The 26668-nt window shown below is 40.3% G+C and overlaps 1 protein-coding gene across 9 annotated transcripts in view; it reads left to right on the forward strand.

The window, feature by feature from the left end:
* Positions 1-26668, forward strand: part of CDK19 (cyclin dependent kinase 19) — a 217264-nt gene that overhangs the window by 12855 nt on the left and 177741 nt on the right. For 2 of the 9 annotated variants that reach the window (XM_017958409.3, XM_021937981.2), the window contains exons 1-3: positions 8261-8549; positions 14873-14964; positions 26549-26610. The exons of 2 other annotated variants lie outside the window; for them this stretch is intronic. Coding sequence is in view for 2 of the 7 variants with exons in the window: in XM_009206271.4 (XP_009204535.1) it covers positions 8495-8549; positions 26549-26610 (117 nt within the window). In the remaining 5 variants the exon portion in view is untranslated. Of the gene's footprint in view, positions 1-3176; positions 3192-8260; positions 8550-14700; positions 14965-26548; positions 26611-26668 lie in introns of those variants that run through there. 5 more of the 9 variants (XM_009206271.4, XM_009206272.4, XM_017958410.3 and 2 more) reach the window with 4 other exon arrangements.

Genomic DNA, 26668 nt, shown 5'->3' on the forward strand with positions numbered 1-26668 from the left:
GATCCGCCCACCTCGGCCTCCCAAAGTACTGGGATTACAGGTGTGAGCCACCATGCCCAGCCTCTAGTAAATACTTTTATGGCTTTAAATTATAAACTTAAATTTCTTTTTCATTATTTATTAGTTTAGATATTATCTCTGATCTTCCCAATGTGAATTTTTTTCTTCTTTTAGATTTTAGATTTGGGGATACATGTGCAGGGTTGTTGCATGGGTATATTGCATAATGCTGAGTTTGGGCTTCTGTTGAACCCATCACCCAAATAGTGAACATAGTACCCAGTAAGTAGTTTTTCAACCCATTCCCTTCTGTTTTCCCCCTTTTGGAGTCCCCGGTGTCTGTTGTTCACATCTTTATGTCTGTGTGTACCCATTGTTTAGCTCCCACTTATAAGTGAGGACGTGTGGTATTTAATTTTCTGTTTTCTTATTTCACTTAGGATAATGGCCTCCAGCCCAACCCATGTTGCTGCAAAGGATGTGATTTCATTCTTTTTTATGGCTGCATAGTATTTCGTGGTGTATATATACCACATTTTCTTTTTAACTGTTGTTAGACACCAAGGAGGATTCCATGACTTTGCTGTTGTGAATAGTGTTATGATAAACATACGAATGCAGGTGTCTTTTTGGTAGAATGATTTCTTTACCTCTGGGTAGATACCTAGTAAGGGGATTGCTGGGTCAAATGGTAATTCTATTTTTGGTTCTTTGAGGAATCTCCAAACTGCTTTCCACAGGGGCTAAACTAGTTTATATTCCCTCCAACAGTATATAAGTGTTCCCTTTTCTCCTCAACCTTGCCAACGTCTCTTGTTTTTTATTTTTGATAATAGCCATTCTGACTGGTGTAAGATGGTATCTCACTGTGGTTTTAATTTGTATTTCTCTGATGACTAGTGATGTTGAACATTTTCTCCCATGTTTTTTGGCTACCTGTATGTCTTCTTTTGAGAAGTGTCCATTCGTGTCCTTTGCCCACTTTTTAGTAGGGTTGTCTTTTTCTTATTTTAAAATATTTAGAATAACTTATTTATTTTATTTTTTTGAGACAGTGTTTCGCTCTGTCACTGAGGCTGGAGTGCAGTGGCGTGATCATGGCTTAGTGCAGCCTCAATCTCCTGGGCCTAAGCAATTCCCCCACCTCAGCCTCTTGAGTAGCTGGGACCACAGGTGTACACCACTAAGCCTGGCTAATTTTAAAATTTTTTGTGGAGACAGGGTCTCACTGTGTTATCAAGGCTGATCTTGAACTCCTGGGGTCAAGCAGTTCTCCCACCTTGGCCTCCCAAAGTGCTGCTGATTACAGGTGTGAGCCACCTCCCTCCCCTAGCCCCCAGCCAAGATTGCATTCTTGGTTTGGTTCTCAGCTTGAATGTTATTGGTGTATAGAAATGCGGTTGATTTTTATATGTTGATTTTTTATTGTGAAACTGTACTGAAGTCGCTTATCAGGTCTTGGAGTCTTTTGAAGGAATCTTTAGGGTTTTCTAGGTGCAGGATCATATTATCAGTAAATAGATAATTTGATTTCCTCTTTTCCTGTTTGGATGCCTTTCATTTCTCTCTCTCGCCTGATTGCTCTGGCTAGGGCTTCCAATACTGTATTGAATAGGGGTGGTGAGAGTGGGCATCCTTGTCTTGTGCCAGTTCTTGGGGGAATGCATCCAACTTTTGCTCTTTCAGTATGGTGTTGGCTGTGGGCTTGTCTTAGATGGCTCTTATTATTTTGAGCTATGTTCCTTCAGTGCCTAGTTTGTTGAGCATTTTTGTCATGAAGGGAATGTTAGATTTGTCACATGCTTTTTCTGTGCTTACTGAGATGATCGTATGGTTTTTGTTTTTATTTCTATTTATGTGGTGAATCACATTTCTTCATTTGTATATGTTGAACCATCCTTGCATCCCAGGAATAAAGCCCACTTGATCGTAGTGAATTATCTTTTCAATGTGCTGCTGGATTTCGTTTGTATTTTGTTGAGGATTTTTGCATCTACGTTCATCAGGGATATTGGCCTGTACTTTTCTCTGTTTGTTGTATCTTTGCCAGCTTTTAGTATCAGGATGATACTGATTTTGTAGAATAAATTAGGGAGGAATCTTCCCTCCTTGATTTTTTGGAATAGTTTCAGTAGGCTTGGTACCAGCTCTTCTTTGTATGTCTGGCAGAATTCAACTGTGAATCCATCTGGTCCAGGGCTATTTTTGGTTGGTAGGCTTTTAATTACTGATTCCATTTTATAACTTGATATTGGTCTGTTCAGAGTTTCAAATTCTTCCTGGTTCAATCTTTAGAGATTGTGTCTTTCTAACAGGAATGTTAAAGGAGGTAATACATCTTTCCCACTCTTTATTGCTACTTCCCAATTTTTAAAGTATAATGTTAGTAATAATGTTTGTAGTATTTTGGTATATTCAGTGCTCTTTTGTCCATGGGTTGATTCTAAAAAGTGAACATTTAAAGCATTCAACAGCATTGAAATACTATGATTTTAAAATTTATTTACTGCTGAGTAGATTAATACGTTGAGACTCGTGGAGAAGGAAATGTAATCTTTAGTACCGTCAGCCCTCTCTATCTATAGGTTCTGCATCCACAGATTCAATCAACTGTGTGTTGAAAATATTCAAGGTTGGATGCTGTGTAATTCCAGCACTTTGGGAGGTCTAGGCGGGTGGATTGCTTGAGCTCAGGAGTTCAAGGCCAGCCTGAGCAATATAGTGAGACTTCGTTTCTACAAAAAAGTAAACAAAAAACTAGCTGGGTATAGTGGTGCATGCCTGTGGTCCCAGCTAACTTGGGGGCTGAGGTGGGAAGATCACTTGAGCTGGGGAGGTTGAGGCTGCACTGAGCCGAGAAAAAAAAATTAAAAATTAGAAAAAACTCCAAAAAAAAAAAATTAGAAAAAACTCCCAAACAATAAAAAATAATGCAAATAAACCCAGCATACTATTTATAAAGTTTTTACGTTGTATTAAGTATTATAAGTAATATAGGGATGATTTAAAGTATACGAGAGGATACATATAGGTTATATGCAAATATGGTGCCGTTTTATATCAGAGACTTGAGCATTCTTGGATTTTGGTTTTGAAGGAACTGAAACCAACCACATGGTCCACATACTCCTCCCCACACCATACTGAGGGATGACTGTATTAAAAAAGTGCAGCTTGAAGCAGTGTTCCAGGTATTAAGATCTAATTGTTGATGTTAATTTATTCTGCCTTTTCTTCAAGTCTTCTGGGTCATATTCAGCTAGTAGTTTTTCTTTATATCCTATGTGTGGTTTTTCTTGGATTCTTGCTTTTGGTTGTTTTTAGATGAGGATGTCTTTTTTTTTTTTTTGAAGACAGTTTGGTTTTATTCTTAACACCCAGTTTGGAGTGCAATGGCATGATCATGGCTCACTGCACCCCCGACCTCCTGGCTCAGGTAATCCTCGCACCTCAGCCTCCTGAGTAGCTGGGCTTAAAGGCACCCACTACCACGCCTGGCTAATTTTCATATTTTTAAATTTAAATTTCATATTTTTTGAAGAGACAGAGTTTTGCCATGTTGCCCAGACTGGTCTTAAACTCTTGGGCTCAGGTGATCTGCCTGCCTCGGCCTCCCAAAGTACTAGGATTACAGGCATGAGCCACTGTGCCTGGCTGAGGATGTCTTTTTAAGTAGCATTTTCATATAGGATGTGTAGATTTTCTGAGTTCTTGCATGTCTAATAATGTATTTTGTTCTCATAAGTCTGGCTGAATTAATAATTAAATATTAAGAATAATTTTTTTTCTTAACATTCAAAACTATTGCTTCATGTCTTCTAGTATATCTTGTTGTTTCTGGGAAGTTTCTTTTTTTTTTGGAGACAGAGTCTCACTCTTGTCGCCCAGGCTGGAGTACAGTGGTGCCATCTGGGCTCACTGCAACCTCTGCCTCCCAGGTTCAAGTGATTCTTTTGCCTCGGCCTCCCGAGTACCTGGGATTACAGGCACCTGCCACCACGCCGGGGTAATTTTTGTATTTTTAGCAGAGACAGGGTTTCACTATCTTGGCGAGGCTTATCTTGAACTCATGACCCCGTGATCCACCCGCCTCGGCCTCCCAAAGTGGTGGGATTATAGGTGTGAACCACTGCTCCCAGCCAAAAATCCAATTTCTTATTTCAATTTATGTGTATTTTTTTCTTTTTTTTTTGAGACCGAGTTTTGCTCTGTTGCGTTGGGTGGAGTGCAGTGGCACAATCTTGGCTCGCTGCAGCCTCTGCCTCCTGGGTTCAAGCAATTCTCGTGCCTCAGTCTCCTGAGTAGCTGGGATTACAGGTGTGTGCCACCATGCCTGGCTAATTTTTTTTTGTATTTTTAGTAGAGACAGGATTTCACTATGTTGGCCAGGCTGGTCTCGAACTCCTGACCTCAAATTATCCATCCACCTTGGCCTCCCAAAGTGCTGGGATTACAGGTGTGAGCCACCGCACCTGGCTATTTTTTTCTTCGCTCTTCTTTTTTTTTTTTTTTTTTTTTTGGGACACGGTCTCACTCTGTTGCTCAGGCTGGAGAGCAGTGATGCAGCCTCGACCTCCCTGGGCTCAGGTGATCCTCCCACCTCAGCCTCCCAAGTAGCTAGGACAACAGGCATGTGCCACTACGCCTGGCTGATTTTTGTGTTTTTTTTGTAGAGATGCGGTTTTACTACGTAGTCCAGGCTGATCTTGAACTATGGAGCTCAAGTAATCCACCTGCCTCCACCTCCCAAAGTGCTGGGATTTTAGGCATGAGCCACCATGCCCAACCCTCTTCCTCTTTTTGATTTTATACTTTTTTCTGTAAATGTTTTTGTAATTTTAAAATTATTTTTTATTTTATTTTATATTTATTGTTCTATCTATCTGTCTGTCTGTCTATCTATCTACCTATCTATCTATCTATCTATCTATCTATCTATCTATCTATCTATCTATCTTTTTTGAGATGGAGTCTTATCCTGTTGCCCAGGCTGGAGTGCAATGGCACGATGATTTCAGCTCACTGCAATCTCCGCCTCCCGGGTTCAAACGATTCTCTTGCCTCAGCCTTCCAAGTATCTGGGATTATAGGCACCCACCACCACACACAGCTAATTTTTGTATTTTTTAGTAGAAGCGGGGTTTCACCATGTTGGTCAGGCTGGTCTCAAACTCCTGACCTCGTGATTCTTCCACCTCAGCCTCCAAAGGTGCTGGGATTACAGGCGTAAGCCACCATGCCCGGCCATATATGTGTATTTTTTCTCACAGCTGAGGCAAATATCAATTTATGTGTATTTTATTTTTATTTATTTATTTATTTGAAACAGGGTCTCACTATATTGCTCAGGCTGGGGTGCAGTGATACGGTCTTAGCTCACTGCAACCTCAGCCTCCTGGGCTGAAGCCATCTTCTGATTTTAGCCTTCCGAGTAGCTGGAAAGTGCATGCCACCATGTCCAGCTAAGTTTTGTAGTTTTTGTAGAGATGGGGGTCACACCATGTTGTGTTGACTGGTCTCAAACTCTCGAGCTCAAACAGTCCAGCCACCTCAGCCTCCCAAAGTGCTAGCATTATAAGCATGTGCCACCACTCCCAGCCTGTATTTTTATTTATTTATTTGTTTGTTTGTTTGTTTGTTTGACGGAATCTCACTCTGTCGCCAGGCTGGAGTCCAGTGGCACAATCTCAGCTCACTGCAGCCTCCGCCTCCTGGGTTCTAGTGATTCTCCTGCCTCAGTCTCCCAAGTAGCTGGGACTACAGACGCGCATTGCCATGCCCAGCTAATTTTTTGTGTTTTTAGTACAGACAGGGTTTCACCATGTTGGCCAGGATGGTCACGATCTCTTGACCTCGTGATCCTCCCGCCTCGGCCTCCCAAAGTACTGGGATTACAAGTGTGAGCCACAGTGCCTGGCAGCCTGTATTTTATTTTAAAATAATTATATGTTGTTTGGACATAAGTACTTACTAAATTACTTTACCTAATTATGTAATGATTGGAATCATCAGGTATTTCCTTTGACCTAGGGTCCTGTGAACAAACTAAGATACTAAGGGTACTGTGAATGAGTTTGAGATTCTCTAACTTTAGATATGATCAGTGTTTATCTATATTATCGAATTTTTCTTTAAGAACTTGATTTTTAGTGGATGTTTATACTCTTATTATACGAATATGCAGTGCTTTACTGAGTCCTTTCTGCTTGTTGAACATTTAAGTTTTTCCTAATATTTTGATAATATATGTAATACTAATAGCTGTTGTTGTGTCTAAATCTTGGTCTTTATATCTAATTCTTTCCTTAAAATAGTGTCTTATCAATTAATTTGCTGTGTTAAAGGGTATTAGTTGTTTAAGCCTCTTAGTATATATAACCTAATTTTTTTCATATATAGTTTTCTCCACTACTACTAACAATACGTAAAAAGTGCCCCTCATCCCGACCTCAGTGGCTGTGAATGTTCTTTATCACAATTTGACAGTTGAAATGGTTTCTGCTTCAGCGTGATAGTAGTTAGAGCTGTTTTCTCCATGATTTTCCTCTATCTGAGCTAAAGAGCTGACCAGCCTTACAATTTACATATCTCTTAGCTCCTAGGACCTGTAGTTCATAGTTGAGGTACCACCCCTCTTCCAGCCTCACTAGTCTTTACCCACTTTATAGTTGGTAAGTATTTTTGACTTATTAAAAAGCCGAAAGTTTGTGCTGGGCATGGTGGCTCCCACCTGTAATCCCAGCACTTTGGGAGGCCGAGGTCTGTGGATTGCTTGAGCCCAGGAGTTCCGTACTAGCCTGGGCAACACGGGGGAACCCTGTCTCTACAAAAAATATAAAAATTAGCCAAGTGTGGTGACATGCACCTGTAGTCCCAGCTACTCAGGAGGCTGAGGTGGGAGAAGCACCTGAGCCAGGGAAAGTTGAGGCTATAGTGAGCTGTGATCATACCACTGCACTCAAGCTTTGGTGACAGACTGAGACCCTGTCACAAAAACAAAACAAGACAGCAGCAAGTTTTCCTTGGAATATTTTATTTTTATGTAATCTTGTCATCCACATTTTTCTACGTTTATGTTAAAGATATGTTCTACAATATAATTTACCAGGAAGTTTTCTAGTCGTCTTAATTTCCTGTTGTTAATTTTTATTGGAATAATGGGTAGTTTTTTTCACAGATATATATGTTATTTTGAAAAGTAGTGAAGAATAAACAAAGTTTCATGTTGTGTTTTGGTGTAGAAATTATTAAAAGCATTTTGAAAAATATCAGGCCGGGTGTGGTGGCTCACCCCTGTAATCCCAGCACTTTGGGAGGCTGAGGCGGGTGGATCACGAGGTCAGGAGATTGAGACCATCCTGACTAAGATGGTGAAACCCCGTCCCTACTAAAAATACAAAAAAAATTAGCTGGGCATGGTGGCATATGTCTGTAGTCCCAGCTACTCGGGAGGCTGAGGCAGGAGAATTGCTTGAACCTGGGAGGCAGAGGTTGCAGTGAGCCAAGACAATGCTGCTGCATTCCAGTCTGGCGACAGAGTGAGACCCCGTCTCAAAAAAAAAAAAAAAAAAAGGGAGGAGAATGCAGATCTAGCTGTCATTTAACACTGGGAAGAACAGGCCAGGCACGGTGGCTCACAGGTAATCCTAGCATTTTGGGAGGCCAAGGCGGGTGGATCACCTGATGGCAGGAGTTCGAGACCAGCCTGACCAAATATGGTGGAACCCTGTCTCTACTAAAAATACAAAAGTTAGCCGGACGTGGTGGCGGGCGCCCTTAGTCCCAGTTACTCGGGAGGCTGAGACAGGAGAATTGCTTGAACTTGGGAGACAGAGGTTGCAGTGAGCTGAGATTGCACCACTGCACTCCAGCCTGGGTGACAGAGCGAGACTCCATCTCCAAACAAACAAACAAACAACCTGGGAAGAACACCACTCTGGTGTTTATCGTGTTTGGATTTGTCATTCTGGCTTTGTGCAACAGAAAAACCAATCAATATTATACCAATAAGGTGTTTATTTTCCTCTTTTTTTTTTTTCTTGAGACGGAGTCTTGCTCTGTGGCCCAGGCTGGAGTGCAGTGGCCAGATCTCAGCTCACTGCAAGCTCCGCCTCCCGGGTTCACGCCATTCTCCTGCCTCAGCCTCCGGAGTAGCTGGGACTACAGGCGCCCGCCACCTTGCCCGGCTAGTTTTTTGTATTTTTTAGTAGAGATGGGGTTTCACCGTGTTAGCCAGGATGGTCTCGATCTCCTGACCTCGTGATCCACCCGTTTCGGACTCCCAAAGTGCTGGGATTACAGGCTTGAGCCACCGTGCCCGGCCTTATTTTCCTCTTGTAAGGAAAGGTCCAGAGATGGGGCATGCTGGGCTGGTGCAGTTGTGCCAGGATATTAACACGTATTCGCCTCCTTTCCTCTGTCTGTTCTGTGGTTTTTGTACACGTGGTTCCAAATGATTGTTATGCCTCCAGGTATTTCTTTCACATTCTGGCAGGAAGAAGGGGAAGAGGCAAAGGCTGAAAAGCAAAAGAGACTGTGCCAACCAAATGGTAAGCAAATGCCTTCTTTGGATTAGAGGGACACAAGAGAAAACAGGTTGTGAATGGCTGTAGGGAAGCCAGTCAGTAATAGTCTCTGCCACAGTGTGGAACAAAGGGTTCAGTGAAAGGTGGGCAAGAAATCTCTGAGTTAATGTTAAGCAGTTAAAACCCACGTTCTTAATAAGTACAATTTATGAGCTATCACTGTCTCCCACACTGTGTAAAGACTTTTCATAATCAACCAGAACACATTTTGTTGACTTTCATGTCCATATAAGTATAAAGGCTTAAAATTTAGGATGATTTTTTTTAAGCAAAGCCTTATAACACTAATGTTGTGCTTATCTTTTTAGATAAGTGATAGGAAAACACCACAGAGACATTTGGTATTTATGATAGTGAAGAGAATGGAGTCATGTTAGAGTTTACCTTTGTTCTAGGACAGTTAGCCAAGGCTCCTTGTTTAGTTTACTGTCACAAAGACATTTTCTTTTTCAGCATTTGAATAAACAGTATTTTTTGGGCACTAAATGATTTGAATAATGTTTATTCCCTCTTAACAAATTACTTGTATTTTCTGTTCTCCGGGGAAGGATTTTTGCTTCTGATTCCTAGTAAATATACATACAAAGGAAAAACAAACTGCGATGTACCAAAACCTTTTGAAAACCTATTTCAAATCTCAGCAAATAAATACTGTCTAGCAGTGGGATTTTGGTAGTTAAATAATCTCTCTGTATCTCAGTTTCCCCATCTGTAAGATTTGTTGAATGACAAAGTACTCCTCACTGATTGTTGCGAGGAGTAATTGAATCAAAATGTGTAAAAGTCCCCAGCAAAGCATTAGTTTATTTATTCGCTAAATCTGTATAGGGGGTTTCAATGATACATTTCCCTGAAGGTTAAGTTAGTAAATAAAAAGGGTAGATATTGAGTAAAAATTATAGTCAGTTTTTTGAGAGTGAGGATTAAGCTGGTTAGATTCAGCAGGAAGACAGAATTTTATCCACATCTATAATGAATTGTTATAAAAAAGTATTCGCCATGAATGTCCATCCCTCGCCTGTCGCGGCGGGCGGATCACCTGAGGTCAGGAGTTCGAGAACAGCCTGGCAATATGGTGAAACCCTGTCTCTACTAAAAATACCAAAATTAGCCAGGCATGGTGGCGTGTGTCTGTAATCCCAGCTACTCGGGAGGCTGAGGCAAGAGAATCGCTTGAACCTGGGAGGCGGAGGTTGCAGTGAGCTGAGATTGCGCCACTGCAGTGAGCCGAGATCGTGCCACTGCACTCCAGCCTGGGTGACAGAGCAAGACTTTGTCCCAAAAAAAAAAAAAAAAAGTTAGGAAAGAAAAATTGGTTTGATGATGGGCTCTTTTACTTTAGCCTTGAAAATAAAGAGAAAAGAAAAACGGGGTGACCTTATCTTTTCTCAAATTAAATTAAAAAAAAATAAATAAAAGGCCAGGCGTGGTGACTCACACCTGTAATCTCAGCACTTTGGGAGGCTGAAGTGGGTGGATCATGAAGTCAAGAGATTGAGACTGTCCTGGCCAACATGGTGAAACCCCGTCTCTACTGAAAATACAAAAACGGACGTGGTGGCACGTGCCTATAGTCCCAGCTACTTGGGAGGGTGAGTCGGGAGAATCTTTTGAACCCAGGAGGCAGAGGTTGCAGTGAGCTGAGATCGTGCCACTGCACTCCAGCCTGGCAACAGAGTGAGACTCTGTCTCAAAAAAAAAAAAAAAAAAAAAATATATATATATATATACACACACACACACACACAAAGAGAGAAATATATATATATTTTTTATTTATGTGTATATATATGTATATCTATGTGTATATGTTTAGGAAAAAATTAGAAAACATGCTGGGTGGCTGGGCTTGGTGGCTCACACCTGTAATGCCAGCAATTTGGGAGGCTGAGGTGGGAGGATTGCTTGAGGCCAAGAGTTTAAGATCAGCCTAGACAGCATAGCGAGACCCTATCTCTAAAAATAATAATAGTAATTATTATTATTTAAAAAACCAAGCTGGGCACAGTGTGTGTGCCTGTAGTCTCAGCTACTCAGAAGGCTGAGGCAGGAGGATCGCTTGAACCCAGGAGTTTGAATTCAGCCTGGGCGACATAGTGAGACCTTGTCTCTATAAAAAAAAGAAAAATTAGGAAACAAAGATAAGCAAAACGAAGTAAAGTTATTCATAGATAAACATTATGAATGGTGTGGTATGTTTTTCTACACTTCTTTCTCAGGAAATACCTACTTTTATTTTCTCCAAAATGTGATCATATCCTACATACTTTTTGGAAACCTGTATTTTACATTTTATAATATATAATGAATATTTTTCCATTTTACTAAACCTTCTTTTCCAATGGTTGTGTTCTGTCCTTCTTTTTTCCTAAAGAAAATCTATACCATTTACATCTACAACTCTTCTATCAATAATATTTTTAATTATATGCAGTTATTCTTATGGGTATGGTTTCTGACCTTCTTTCCTCCCAAAATCACTGTTCTACATTTTTCTTTTCTTTTACTTTTAAATTTTAATTCTATTTTTCTTTTTTTCCATGACAGATCAGAACCAGTGTTCTACATTTTTATTTTATTTTATTTTATTTTATTTTATTTTATTTTATTTTATTTATTTTTTTGAGACTGAGTCTCGCTCTGTCGCCCAGGCTGGAGTGCAGTGGTGCAATCTCGGCTCACAGCAACCTCTGCCTCCCAGGTTCACACCATTTTTCTGCCTCAGCTTCCCAAGTAGCTGGGACTATAGGCGCCTGTCACAAAGCCCGGTTCAGTTTTTGTATTTTTAGTAGAGACGGGGTTTCATCGTGTTAGCCAGGATGATCTTGATCTCCTGACCTCGTGATCCACCTGGCTCGGCCTCCCAAAGTGCTGGGATTACAGGCGTGAGCCACTGTGCCCGGCCGTTGTTCAACATTTTTAATAACTATAGTCTGTATACGTGTACATTTATTTGTTTAACCAGTTACTCTGTTGATCGATGCTTATTTATAACTTTTTATTATTATAAATAGCACTATGATCAACAGATGTCCAGTTTTAAAAACTTTGTTTTTCTGAGAGGCAGAACTTTCTAAAGTAGAAATATGCAGAGGGATAGGAAAGCGTATGTAAATCAAAATAATTAATTTTTGACTTTATCATGATCCTTATTATAAATTTCAAAGTGAATCAGTGGATCAATATTTCTTATTACTACATTGATTTACGTAAAGTAGGAGTTTTAATAACCTATATAATTTATATTTATTTTTTATTTTATTTTATTATTTTTTGAGACAGAGTCTTGCTCTGTCACCCAGGCTAGAGTGTAATGGTGTGATCTTGGCTCACTGCAACCTCTGCCTCCCAGGTTCAAGTGATTCTCATGCCTCAGCCTCCCCAGTAGCTGGGATTACAGGCACCTGCCACCACACTGGGCTAATTTTTCTGTTTTTCGTAGAGACAGGTTTTCTCCATGTTGGCCAGGCTGGTCTTGAACTCCAGACCTCAAGTGGTTTACCTGCCTCTGCCTCCCAAAGTGCTGGGATTACAGGCGTGAGCCACCATGCCCAGCCTAGGAACCTATATAATTAAAAACTTAAAAATATTCTCTTGGATGTACTTATGGGTAGCAGTATAAACACAACGTAAGCTTTTAGGGCTATGTGGAATCTTTATGGTTCAAATTGCTTGCCTCAGAAGCAGTCCAGAAATATACAGTGCCATCCTTAATATCATATGATATGTTTCAGCATCTGATATATCGGTGTTGAGTACATGAATAGCTATATATTGGGTTTTCTAACTCCTATCCCAACATTTAAGTCTGTAACAGAATTTATAAAGATAATGAAAGCTACAGTTGCCCTTTGAACAAAATTTGAACTGTGCAGGTCCACTTATACATAAAGTTTTTTGGAGAATGCAAGAATTAGCCGGGTATGGTGGCACACGACTGTAATCCCAGCTACTCGGGAGGCTGAGGCAGAATTGTTTGAACCCAGGAGGCAGAGGTTGCGGTGAGCCAAGATCGTGCCACTGTACTCCAGCCTGGGCAACAGAGCGAGACTATGTCTCAAAACAAAACGAAACCAAAAAACCCCGCAAAACCCAGTCAAGATAACAGTAAATGCAGCAGATATGTTCCCAGATGCCATTAAGAAAATCACTGGATTATGAAAGCTCAGAACAATATTTCTGCTGGGTGTCATGGCTCACGCCTGTAAATCCCAGCACTTTGGCTGGCCAAAGTAGGAGGATCACTTGAGCCCAGGAGTTCGAGACCAGCTTGGGCAACATAGTCACACTCTGTCTCTACAAAGAAATAAAATAAAATATGGTGGCACGTTACCTAGAGTCTCAGCTACTTGTGAGGCTGAGGTTGGAGAATCACTTAAGCGTAGGAGATAAAGGCTACAGTGAGCTGTGATTGTTCTACTGCACTCCAGCCTGGGTGACAGAGTGAGACCTTATTCCAAAAAAAAAAAAAAAAAAAAAAAAATCATTGAGGAGAAAGGATATCTGCTGGAATAGGTGTTTGTATGTTTGTTTGTTTTAGATAGAGCCTTGCTCTGTCGCCCAAGCTGGAATGCAGTGGTACAATCTCTACTCACTGTAAACTCTGCCTCCCGGGTTCAAACGATTCTGCCTCAGCCTCCTGAGTAGCTGGGATTACAAAGCATGTGCCACCATGCCAGCTAATTTTTATATTTTTAGTAGAGACAGGGTTTCACCATGTTGGCCAAGGCTGGTCTCGAATTCCTGACCTCAAGTGATCCGCCCGTCTCGACCTCCCAAAGTACTGGGATTACAGGCGTGAGCCACAGCACCTAGTCCTGAATAGGTTTTTAATGCGGACAAAAGGGCCTTATTCTGGAAAAAATGCCACAAGGAACATTTATTAGTAATGAAGCAAGCCCCAGGATTTAAGGCAAGAAGGGATAGAAGGATAGAATTCTACCATTGTGTGCAAATTCAGTTTGGGTTTATGATTAGGACTGCCCTTATCTATAAAGCTGTGAACCCCTGAGCCTTGGAAGGAAAAGATAAACACCAGCTGCCAGTCTTCTCATTTTACAAAAAGAAAGTCTGGACAATGAGAACCCTTTTTCTTGATTGGTTCCATCAATGCTTTGTTCCCTAAGGAGAAGTACCTTGCCCATAAGGGACTGCCTTTTAAAGTTCTTTTGATATTAGACAATCCCGTGATCCCTCATAGCCCAATGAGTTCAACACCAAAAGTGTTGAAATGATCTATTTGCCCCCAAACACATTTCTAATTTAGCCCGTAAATGAGTGGGTCATAAGACCTTTAAGGCTCGTTACACGCGGTACCCTATGGAAAGGATTGTCTACATTATGAAAGAGAACCCCAATAGGGAGAACGTCATGAAAGTCTAGAAGGATTACACCATTTAAGATGCCTTTATTACAGCCACAGAAGCCATCAAGCTCAAAACAATACATTCCTACTGGAGAAAACAGTGTCCAGATGTTGTGCATGACTTCACAGGGTTTATGGCAGAGCCAGTTAAGGAAATCATGAAAGAAATTGTGGGTATGGAAAAAAAGATGGGGGAATGAAGGATTTTAAAGTATAGATCTGAGAGAATTAAAGACCCAATAGATGGCACACCAGAGGAATTAATAGATGACTTGATGGAGATGAGTGCTTCTGAACCAGTACCAGATGATGAGGAAAAAGACACAAAAGAAGCAGTATCAGGAAACAAATTGATGTTAGACAAGCTGGCAAAATGGTTCTGATTATTTAGGCTGCTTTGGACTTCTTTTACAACATCTACTCTTCTATGATACAGACACTGAAACTAAGGCAGATGGTGGAAGAAGGAATGGTACCATACCAAAACATTTCTAGAGAAATGAAAAAGCAAAAAAGGCAGAAATTATGATGTATTTCTTTCTTTTTTTTTTGAGATGGAATTTCGCTCTTGTTGCCCAGGGTGGAGTGCAATGGCTTGATCTCGACTCACCACAACCTCTGCCTCCCCGGTTCAAGTGATTCTCCTGTCTCAGGCTCCCTAGTAGCTGGGATTACAGGCATGTGCCACCATGCCCGGCTGATTTTGTATTTTTAGTAGAGACAGATTTTCTCTCTGTTGGTCAGGCTGGTCGCGAACTCCCAACCTCAGGTGATCTGCCCGCCTCAGCCTCCCAAAGTGCTGGGATTACAGGCATGAGCCACTGCGCAAGGCCTATGATGTATTTCTATAAAGTTACACTAAGTTTGCCTGCCTCTTCTGTCTCCCCTTCTACCTCTTCCGCCTCTGCCATCCTTGAAACAGCAAGACCAACTCCCCTCTTTCTTCTCAGTCGACTCAATGTGAAGACAATGAGGATGAAGACCTTTATGATGATCCACTTCTACTAATGAATAGTAAATATATTTTGTCTTTCTTATGGTTTCCTTAGCATTTTCTTTCTGTAGCTTACTTTATTGTAAGAATACAGTATGTAATTAAAATAACATATAAAATATATGTTAATTGACTGTTTATGTTATTGGTGAGGTTTCCAGTCAACAGTAGGCTATAAGTAAAGTTTGTTGGAGTCAAGTTGTAGGTGAGTTTTGACTGTGTGTGGGGTAAGCGCCGCTAAGCCCTGTGTTGTTCAAGGATCAACTGTATTTGCCTGTGGAGCAAGCAGTGATCTCTAATGAAGGGAGATTGGTGAAGGCAAATTGGTTACCAAAAATTGTCAGAATGTACTTTTCTATAAACATTCTAGGATATTGACTGATTGATGAATTAGTGCATTTTCCATTAGTTAAATGTTTAGGGCCTTCTAGCCGGGGTTTTTTTTTTTTGGACAATTCAGTGGTTTTTAGCATATGCACAGTGTTGTATAATTATCGCCATTATCTAATTTTAGAACATTTCATCACCACAAACACTCTGTACACATTAGCAGTCACTCCCCATTTCCCTGGTATCTTCTAATCAACTTTTTGTGGCTTGTCTATGGATTTTTCTATTCTGGACATTACGTACAAATGAAATCATACTATATATGTTATTGTGTGTCTTGCTGCTTTTACTCAGCATAATCAAAGTTCAGCCATATTGTAGCATGTATGGGTATATCATTCTTTCAAATGACTGTGTGGTTATATCATGTTGTGTTTATCCATTCATCAACTGATGAACATTTGATTGTTTCCACTTTTAGGCCATTATGACTAATGCTGATATGAATATTTTTGTAGAAGTTTTTGTTGGGCCATATGTTTTCAGTTCTCTTGGGTATATATCTAGGAGTGGAATTGCAGCATAATATGTTAACTGTTAGGATGTTTAACCTTTGGAAGAACTACCAGCGTCTTTCCCAAATCAGCTGTACCATTTCACATTTCCACCTGAAGTGTATGAGGGTTTCAGTTCTGTACATCGTTGTCAGCATATGGTATTGTCTGTCTTTCTGATTTTAGTCATCTTCATGGGCATGAAGTGGTAGCTTACTGTGGTTTTGATTTGCAGTTCCCTGATAACTTATGATGATGAGCATTTTTTTGTGTACTTAGCGACCGTTGCGTATATTCTTTGGAGAAATGCCTACTCAAATTCTTTGCCCATTTTAAAATTGGGTTGTATTTTTATTGTTGTAAGAGTTCTTTTTATATTCTTAATACTATGCTCTTATGTGATGTATAATTTGCAAATATTTCTTGTTTTTTTGAGTTGCCTTTTCACTTTCTTTTCTTTCTTTTTTTTTTGAGGTGAAGTCTTGCTCTGTCACTAAGGCTGGAGTGCAGAGGTTCGCTGCAGCCTCTTCTTCCCCGGCTCAAGCAGTTCTCCTGCCTCAGCCTCCCGAGTAGCTGATATTACAGGTGTGCACCATCACGCCGGCTAATTTTTGTATTTTTAGTAGAGACGGGGTTTCACCATGTTGGCCAGGCTTTTCTTGAACTCCTGACCTCAGGTGATCCACCCGCCTCAGCCTCCCAAAGTGCTGGGATAGCGGGTGTGAGCCACCGTGCCCAGCCTGCCTTTTCAATTTCTTGATGATTCACCTCTTTGGTTTTGTGATTCACTTTGAATGAAAAGTTTTTAATTTTGGTAAAGTCCAATCCATCTCTTTTTTTTTCTTTTGTTGCTTGTTCTAAGAAACCACTGCTTGATCCAAGGTTGCAAAGACTTACTGCTTTGTTTTCTTCTTAGAGGTTTGTGGTTTAAGCTCTAATACTTAGGTTTGGAAGTGCCTTTTTTTTTTTTTTTTTTTTTAAGGACAGAATCTTGCTCTGTTGCCCAGGCTGGAGAGCAATGGCATGATCTCGCCTCATTGCAACCTCCACCTCCTGGGTTCATGTGATTCTCCTGTCTCAGCCTTTGGAGAAGCTGGGATTACAGGTGTGCACCACCACACCTGGCTGACTTTTGTATTTTTAGTAGAGATGGGGTTTTACCATGTTAGCCAGGCTGGTCTCGAACTCCTGACCTCAAGTGATCTGCCTGCCTCGGCCTCCCAAAGTGCTGAAATTATAGGTGTGAGCCACTGCACCCAGCTCAGATATTCTTAGTATTTTCAAATTTAACTTTATTGTGCTTTTACTTGATGTGGAAATTTCCAACACTTCAGGTAAAGCAATTATACTCTGAAAAGTTGTGCAGCAAATTTAACAAGGGTCCTTGCCCTATATTTGTCTGCTGTTCCTGCCCCTGCCCAAAGTTAGTACTCTGCATTGTGCTGCCTCTTCCCATGTCATCTCTCAGGCTATGGATGCAAAGTGTCATTTTATTTTATTCTTTTAAAAACATCAGTTACGCTGATCAGAAGGAAAGAATTTAGTATGTTGGTGTAATGGTGGGACTGTAGGCCTCAGACTGTAGGCATAGTGTGCTGCAGGTGAACAAGTGAAACTTCATTCTTCTTAGATTAATAATTTATGATGGCCATTAGTGGGAGATAGATTGCCTATTTGGAACAGACTCAAGATTATTGTTACATCTTTGTAGTCTATGCAGAGGAAGCAAAATGTATAAAATAGTGAAGGAAAGAACAACAGCAAGTCATTCAGGATGTCTAGAGCAAATACTCAGGACGGAGGTTGAAAATGTGTTTCAGAGAGAGGGAGAGCATGGTAATGTGTGCCAGGCTAAAGAATTTAGTGTTAACCTGATGGAGAAAGAGAGTAATAGATTCCAAGTGGAATAAATTATTTTTGTTCCCAAAATGGAAATAGTGATTTTTTTTTTTTCTGATTGTAAAGGGAATACATGTTTGTTGTAAAATGCAAACAAATAATAAAAAAATAGGCAGTGAAAAGTCCCTGTAATCCCATTCACTAGAGATAACCACTGCTTAACAGATGCTGTATAGTTTTACAGAGGAGAATTTTGTGATCAGTTTTGCAGCAGTGTGGATGGTGGAAAGGACAAAAGTTGGATGACATTGGAAGCAGATGGCTGTTAGGTCCAAATAGAAATGATAAGGACCTGTTTCTTAGTGGTAGCTGTGGGGGTAGAAAAGGTGCAGAACTGGGGAAAAGTCCAAGGGATTTTTTTTTTAGGAGCTAGGATTCAGTGTCCAGTTAGGCAACTGGGTTGAAGGACTGATAAGTGGCCAGGAGGAGGGTTGATTGGATTTCCCAGAACCTGGGACCAAACTCTGGTATCATTTGAGCAGGCATAAAAGGGACAAATAGCAGTTTTTACCAGCAGCATGATTTCAGAGTGGAAATTCTGTCCTTTTGTTCTTATTTTCCTCGTGTGTTTCTAGGTTTATTTAGAAGGGGAGGGTACAAGCAAGAATTCAATTTTGTTTGGACAGATAAAAGCTGTTATATCATGTCCTTTTCTCTAACTAATTCTGTTTCTTTTATTAGTTGAGGATAGCAGGTTTCTTTGAGAAGTTGCTTCTGTTTTGGTGTGTAATTGTAGCATTAGCTTTTAAACTTCACAAAGTTTATGTTGGAATCTTTAAAATTTTATTCTGGGGAGTTGGGATTGAGGTGGGGTGAGGGAGCCACTTTGGGAAGTTATTGACAGAGATTCTTGGACTCTAAAGTAAGAACTGATTGTATCTCTCAATAGGGTTTTTTTTTTTTTGAGACAGGGTCTCACTTTGTCACCCAGGCAGTGACATGATCTTGGCTTACCTCAGCTTCCACCTCCTGAGCTCAAACAATCCTCCCACCTCAGCCTCCTGAGTAGGTGGGACTATCAGGATGTGGCAACACGCCTGGCTAATTTTTGTATTTTTTGCAGAGATGGAGTTTCACAGTGTTGCCCAGACTGGTGTTGAACTCCTGAGCTCAAGCCATATGCCTGTGTTGCCCTCCCAAAGTGCTAGGATTAGAGGTGTGAGCCACTGCACCCAGCCCAAATCGGGTCTTGCTTTCACCGAGTTCTGCTGTGTTTCTCATCACTGGGAACAGGCAACTGTCTGATATAGTTTGGATATTTGTCCCCTCCAAATATCAGGTTGGAAATGGACCTTCAGTGTTGGGAGGTAGGGCCAACTGGGAAGTGTTTGGGTCATGGGGGCAGATCCCTTATGACTGGCTTGCTGCTGTCCTGGGTAATGAGTGAGTTCTTGCTCTGTCAGTTCCCAGGGAGATCTGGTTGTACAAAAAGCATCTGGGATATCCCTCCTCTCTCTCTTACTTCCTCTGTTGCCATGTGACACACTGGCTCCCCTTCCCCTTGTGCCATGATTGAAAGCTTCCTGAAGCCCTCATCAGAAGCAGATGCTGGTGCCATGTTTCTTATATGGCCTGCAGAACCATGAGCCAAATAAACTTCGTTTCTTTATAAATTAGCCAGTTTGAGGTATTCCTTTATAGCAATGTAAAATGGACTAATACACTAATATCTCACACATTTTCTTTCTTTGTAACTTTTTGGATGGTTAATCAAGATAATGTCCATAGAGAACTACATAGTGCTATGTAATAGGCACTAAAAGACACTGGCTGCTTCTGTCTTACCTAAGAACAAACTTGAGATTATAAAAGAATGAGAAGTTAAAATCTCTTTCTTGCAAGTTTCATTTTTCCTTTAAAAAAATTTAAAAGTATATCTAAATGCCACCTCCTCTCTGCTTTCTCATCTCTGGAAGATGTGATACTCCTCCTTTGCATTCATAGTACCTTGGAACTTTCTTCTTTCAAGCAGCTCATCATTCAGTATTTTAATTGTGCAGTGCAATGCTTGGCACATAATTGATCCTCAATAAATATTTGTTGTAGAGATGTCTTGAAATGAGGTAACATGTTCTCCATTGTCTTCTCTTGAACAGCTGAACAACCGTACTGAAAAAAATAGGTTTATCCACTCAGGAAGCTTGGTTTGTTTTGGAAGAAAAATGGTATTTTGTAGTTAAGGAAATTTAAGTATTACCAACTGTCTTAAAATAAATTCTGATGTCTTCTGATATATACCTTGGTAGGAGATTTTATTTGTGTTGTGATTTGAAATGAAGGCAACAGCGTGATTTTTTTTTTTTTTTTTTGAAACAATGTCACTCTGTTGCCCAAGCTGGAGTGCAGTGGTGCGATCTCAGCTCACTGCAACCTCCTCCTCCCAGGTTCAAGTGATTCTCCTGCCTCAGTCTCTCAAGCAGCTAGGATTACAGGTGCAAGCCACCATGCCTGGCTAATTTGTGTGTGTGTGTGTGTGTGTGTGTGTGTGTGTGTGTGTATATATATATATATATATTTTTTTTTTTTTTTTTGGGATGGAATCTCACTCTGTCGCCCAGGCTTGAGTGCAGTGGCGCCATCTCAGCTAACTGCAGCCTCCACCTCCTGGGTTCAAGTGATTCTCCTGTCTCAGCTTTCCGAGTAGCTGGGATTACAGACATGTGCCACCACACCCAGCTAATTTTTATATTTTTAGTAGAGACAGGGTTTTGCCATGTTGGCCAGGCTGGTCTTGAAAACCTGACCTCAGGTGATCTGCCCGCCTCGGCCTCCCAAAGGGCTGGGATTACAGGTGTAAGCTATCGTGCCTGGCCTAATTTTTGTATTTTTGTAGAGACAGGGTTTCACCATGTTGGCCAGGCTGGTCTTAAACTCCTGACCTCAGGTAATCCGCCCACCTCAGCCTCTCAAAGTGCTGGGATTACAGGTGTGAGCCACAGTGCCCGGCCTCCTTTTAAGTGGTTGAGAATATGAGGTTTTAAAAATTTTATTTATTTATTGTAGAGATGGGGTCTCACTATATTGCCCAGGCTGGCCTCAAACTCCTGAGTTCAAGTGATCCTCTTGCCTCAGCCTTCCACAGTGCTGGGATTACAGGCGTGAGGCACTGTGCCCAGCCAAGGTTTTTGAAGTACTTCAGAATGACTATTTCTCTGAACTTCATTTATTCATCTAACATTTATTGAGTTCTTCTTTATGCCCTAGTCTAGACCTTGTGCTAAGGGCTATGGAAAGTCAAAGAGTTACAAATGGTTTCCTATCCTCAAGGCCTTTCACTTTAATGACAGAGGTAGACCAAAACATCCCCACATTACATTATAGTTTCATAGAAAGGTAAGCACAAAGGAACATTGTCCATTCATATTTGGTGCACGAGTTTGTTGTTTGTACTTGTGTATAGGGTGAGTGCAGCAGGAAAGCTTTTTGGAGGAGCTGAGACTTGAAGGATACATGAAGAAAGACTCTTGCGAAGGGCATTTATTCCAAATAGAGTGTATATACCTGTGCAAAGGCGGGGTGGTATTAGAAGCCTGTAATTGGTTCTTTATGGGTAGAGGTAAGGCTGCAGATATAAGCAGCGGTCAAAGGAATAATGAAAGGTCCTGTGTGCCAAGATAAGGATTTTGACGATTCTGATTTGTATTTTAGAAAGATGACTGATACAGCAGTGTAAAGGTGGGTATATTAGATTTAGGTTCACCTACAATACAAAACAGGTGGTCTCAACAAAACAGAGGTATATTTCTCACACTAAAGTCCAGTTTTGGCATGATGACTCTAGGATCATCAAAGACCTGAGTTCCTTCTGTCTGCTTGACTGTCCCTTGGCACAGCTTCCATTACCCTTATTGTCCAGAATGACTGCTGGAGTGCCATCCACCGTATCTGAGCTACAGACACTTCTAGCTAAGTTCCGTTTAAGTAGCTATCTTGTAAGTGTCTCATCCAATGACTTCCACTTCTAGCTTATTGACCAGTCCTAGTGGCAAGGAAGGCTGGGAGATGTACACTTTTACCTGGATACGTGCCACCCAGAATAAAACCATGGTCTGTTCCTAAGGAAGAGAGGGAGAATGGGTGTATACTAGGCAACCAGTAGTGTTTGCCACAAAGAGGACGGATAATGGAGGTAGGGAGAACAATTTAGTACAATTTACCCAAGTAGTAATACATGTGATTGCTTATACAAGACTGGTTTGGTTAATAATACAAGAATTGAAACTCTGTGGTAACTCTGAGTAAAAGCCATTCTGCTGGGAAACCTAGAGGACTCAAGTGGTTATTTTGATAACAAAGCTGTTTTAGTGGGGCAAAAATTATACTTTAATAATTTTAACCTTTGAATTAAAAGACTTCCAATTAAACTTTTAGTAAAATTAAATCAGTACTAAAGAGGATTAATGTTTGTAAGAAAGACATTGATAGGAATTCCTTTTTAAAAAAGTGTATAGTATGATTTTTAAAAACTCTATGACAATACACATTAAACGGGTTTACAGTGTTTTTTTGGGAGATGAAATAATTTTGTGTTTCTTTTTGCAATTCCCTTTTTAGATTTTCTATACTTAGCACATGTTACTTTTTAAAAAATTGTGATAAAATACACATAACAAGAAATTTACCATCTTAACTATTTTTAGGTATACAGTTCAGTGGCATTGAGTACATTCATATTGTGCTACCATCACCACCATCCATCCACAGACCTCTTTCATCTTACAAATCTGGAACTCTGCACCTATTAAGGAATAAGTCCCCATTCTCCCCTTCTGAAGCCTAGCCCATGGCAACCACATTCTGCTTTCTGTCTCTATGAATTTGACTACTGTACCTACCTCATGTACATGGGATCTGTAGTGTTTGTCCTTTTGTGAGGGCTTATTTGACCTAGCATAATGCCTTCAAGCTTGTAGCATGTGTCAGAATTTCCCTCCTTTGTATGGCTAATATTCTGTTATATGTATATGCTACCAATTGTTTATCCACTTACCTGTTAAGGGAAGCTTGGATTGCTTCCACATTTTGGCTACTGTGAATAATCATCCTACAAACATGGGTGTAGAAGTATCTCCTTGAGTCCCTGCTTTTCGTTCTTTTGACTCCATACCCAGAAATGGAACTGCCGGATCATATGGTAATTCTGTGTTTACTTTTTTGATGAACCGCTATACTATTTTCCATAGCAACTGCACCATTCTGTGCTCCCACCAACAGTACACAAGGCTTCCGGGTTTTCTGCATCCTCACCAACACTTGTTCTTTTATGTTTTTTTAGTTTTTCCTTGTTTAGTTTTTTGATGGTAGCCGTCATAAGGTATGAGGTGGTATCTTATTGTATTGAGATTTTAAAGTTTACAAAATGTTTGAGTGAGTTGTATAACCAAATGGCAGCAAGTTTAAAAAACAGAAATACTCAGTATTGCTACTCTTACACCAATATTATTTGTTATTCGGATATACTGATTTTAAATTTTAAGGCCTTTTGTTTTGAAAAAGTTCTAATTTTTCTTTTAGTTTCATATCACACATTTCTCATTTTGTTACATATTTTATACGACATTTTAATTGGAATTTTCTGAGAAAATGTTGCATATGCTGAGGAATATATAGATGATTGAATACTTAAGAACACGTATAATTGTTTGGCTTCTTACATATAGATAGATGCCGGTTTGTATGATTTTAATTTCATAGGCTGGATGATGTGGTGACTAAGAACATGTTTCTGGGAGTGGTCTGGGTTTGACTTGCCACTTCTGGCTGCATGCTTTTGGGCAAGTTTCTTAAATTCCCTTTGTCTCATTTCTTTGTCTTTAAAGTATAATAGTACCTATCTCAGAGTTGTGAAGACCGAATGAGTTAGTGCTTGTACAACTCTTAGAACTGTGCCTGGCACATCAAACATTCTATATAAGCCTTTGCTGCTATTATTGTTTTATTGGATGGGAATTTATCTCTTTGGTTTTCAGGATTATATGTAATATTCAAGTAGTCACTGTGTTTCAACATAGTATGTCAAATGCACTTAACTCAGAATGTCACAAGCACTGCTTTAGAGGAGAGTGCAGTCTAGAAGGCTGTTTTGGGAATTAAGAGAAGATACAGCTGAGGCTGGGCTTATTGCTAAATTAGTAATTTGATATAATCATCTCTTGGGGACTGTGCTCTTCTGGCTGCCATTTAGCTTTGAAACTAACTATTCTAGGCTCTTTTGGCCATCTCAAACTTTCGCTGTGCTTCTTTGGGCTTCCTCACATAGCTCCCCAGATTCTTTGGCTGGGCAACGAATATTTTCTCTTTTTTTTTTTTTGCGACAGAGTTTTGCTCTTGTTGCCCAGGCTGGAGTGCAATGGCGCGATCTTGGCTCACTGCAACCTCCACCTCTCAGGTTCAAGAGATTCACCTGTTTTAGCCTCTCGAGCAGCTGGGATTACAGGTGCGTGCCACTGCGCCCAGCTGATTTTTGTATTTTTAGTAGAGATGGGGTTTTTGCCATGTTGGCCAGGCTGCTCTTGAACTCCTGATCCACCTGCCTCAGCCTCCCAAAGTGCTGGGATTACAGGCATGAGCTGCCGTGCCCGGCTATTTTCTCTGGTTCTTAGTTAACAACTTTCGTTAAGTCACTAATTTAAATAGAATGCACTGGCTTAAATTTTTGCATAAAATAGCATTCTGTAATTTATAACATTTTTAAAAACCTTTTTTCACTGATATTCAATATAAATCGGAGAGATGCTGAAGGTGTCCTCATTGAACAACACAGGTTATACTGAGAGATTAAGTGCCTGATGTCACAAAGCACTTAAATGAGCTACCTTGGATTTGAACTCAAGTCACCTGGCTTCAGGGCCAATGTTTTAAAATACTGTTTTTTCCTTGACATGTCATCAGGTTTTAAGACAATACTTTGTTCCTTCTTTTCTAATTATTTGATGATACTTTTAAAGATTTCTAAATACTCCATAAAGATAATATGCCCCTCTCTTTTAAATTTAACAGCTGATAAAATTTATCTGATTCATTTTTCTCATATATCAGCTATATTTTGTAGTCTTTTATCCCTATTACCAGAAAAGAATGAAATAAAATCTGAGATCTAAATATTTTACCTGATTAAATCCTTAATTTTTCTACGTGAATGTTTTCTGAAAAGCCTTTCATATTTCATGATTATTTTTATTTTATGATATTGGAACAAGGTAGATTTCTCCCTTACTGCCTAGCATATGTAGTACCTTGCGTATTTCAACATTACTGTCAGAATTAAATTAAATCTTGCCACCAGAATAGCTTTGCAGTGCTACTGTCTCCTTTTTTCTTTTACGTTATCCTCTTCTAGGTCTGTTTTTAATTGTTTTTCTACGATATTCCCAATAATTTCTGGTTCTAAGAAGAGAATGTACCTTGAGCTGCGGGGCCTGCCATACTTTATTTTGTGAAGTATATTTTTCCACCTAATTTATTTTTTCTTTTTCTTTTCTTTTTCTTTTTCTTTTCTTTTTTTTTTTTTGAGATGGAGTCTCGCCCCGTTGCTAGGCTGGAGTATAGTGGCGCGATCTTGGCTCACTGCAACCTCTGCTTCCGGGGTTCAAGCAATTTTCCTGCCTCAGCCTCCTGATTAGCTAGGACTATAGGCACCTGCCACCACACCCAGCTAATTTTTGTATTTTTAGTAGAGACAGGGTTTCACCGTGTTGGCCAGGATGGTCTCGATCTCTTGACCTTGTGATGTGCCTGCCTCGGCCTCCTGAAGTGCTGGGATTACAGGTGTGAGCCACCATGCCCAGCCTATTTTTTATTTCTTTTGAGACAGGGTCTTGCTCTGTCACCCAGGCTGGAGTGTAGTAGTGTGATCAGGACTCACTACAGCCCCAACCTCCTGGGCTCAGGTGATCCTCCCACCTCAGCCTCCCAAGTAGCTGGGACTACAGGTGTGCACTGCCATGTCCAGCTAGTTTTTGTATTTTTAGTAGAGATGGGGTTTCGCCCTGTTGTCCACGCTGGTCTTGAACTCCTGAGCGCAAGCAATCCACCGGCCTTGGCTTCCCAAAGTGATGGAATTACAGGCATGACCCACTATGCCCAGCCTTCAATTTGTTTTATATTCTTTATATAACAGTCCCTTTATCTGTGGTTTTGCTTTCTGCTGTTTTAGTTACTGACTTGTGGTCTGAAAATATTAAATGGAAAATTCCAGAAATAAAGATTTCATGTTTTAAATTGTACCCATTTTGAGTAGTGTGATGAAATCTTGTGCTGTCCAGCACTGTCCTCCTCTGTCCCTTTGGGGACATGAATCATCGCTTTGTCCAGTATATCCATGCTATAGATACTCCCTGTCACTTAGTAGTCATTTTAGTTATTAGATAAAAAATCAGTGTGTGTAGGGTGTCTGGTACTATCCCAGATTTCCGGCAGCTACTGGGGGTCTTGGAACGTATCCTGCATAGATAAGGAGGGGATTACTGCATATGGATTGGCTCTCTCACATAATTTAAAAGGTTGAATTGTTACTTTCAGTGTATATAAATTCATACTTTATTGCTGCATTAGTTTTTCCAGTAGTATAAATTGGTTCTTTTGGTAAGGATATAATTAGTTAAGACTCAACTTTTGGTCTTTTCATACAATAAGCTACATTATATATAATGAATTGTGAATGTTACCTGTATATTGTTGATATGCTCATTGTCAAATCTAAAATCTGAGTTCCTTGGCAGATATGTAGACTTGTGATAGGCATTTGGCATTTTATGTTTTGGGCAGTGTAACTTTAAATCTACATAAACTTCTCTGCCTTTTGCCTCTGCTGTGTTCATAGATTCCAGGAGGCCTTCGTGTATGGACCTCAAGCGTTGGAGGTAGCAGACTTTTCAGCAGAAGGTAAAGCAGAGTATTGCCTTCTGGTGTCATTGTGTGTGTGTGCTGGGGTGGGTATGTG

Source organism: Papio anubis, chromosome 6 (genome assembly GCF_008728515.1).
Source record: "Papio anubis isolate 15944 chromosome 6, Panubis1.0, whole genome shotgun sequence".
In the NCBI taxonomy this organism is placed as follows: domain Eukaryota; kingdom Metazoa; phylum Chordata; class Mammalia; order Primates; family Cercopithecidae; genus Papio; species Papio anubis.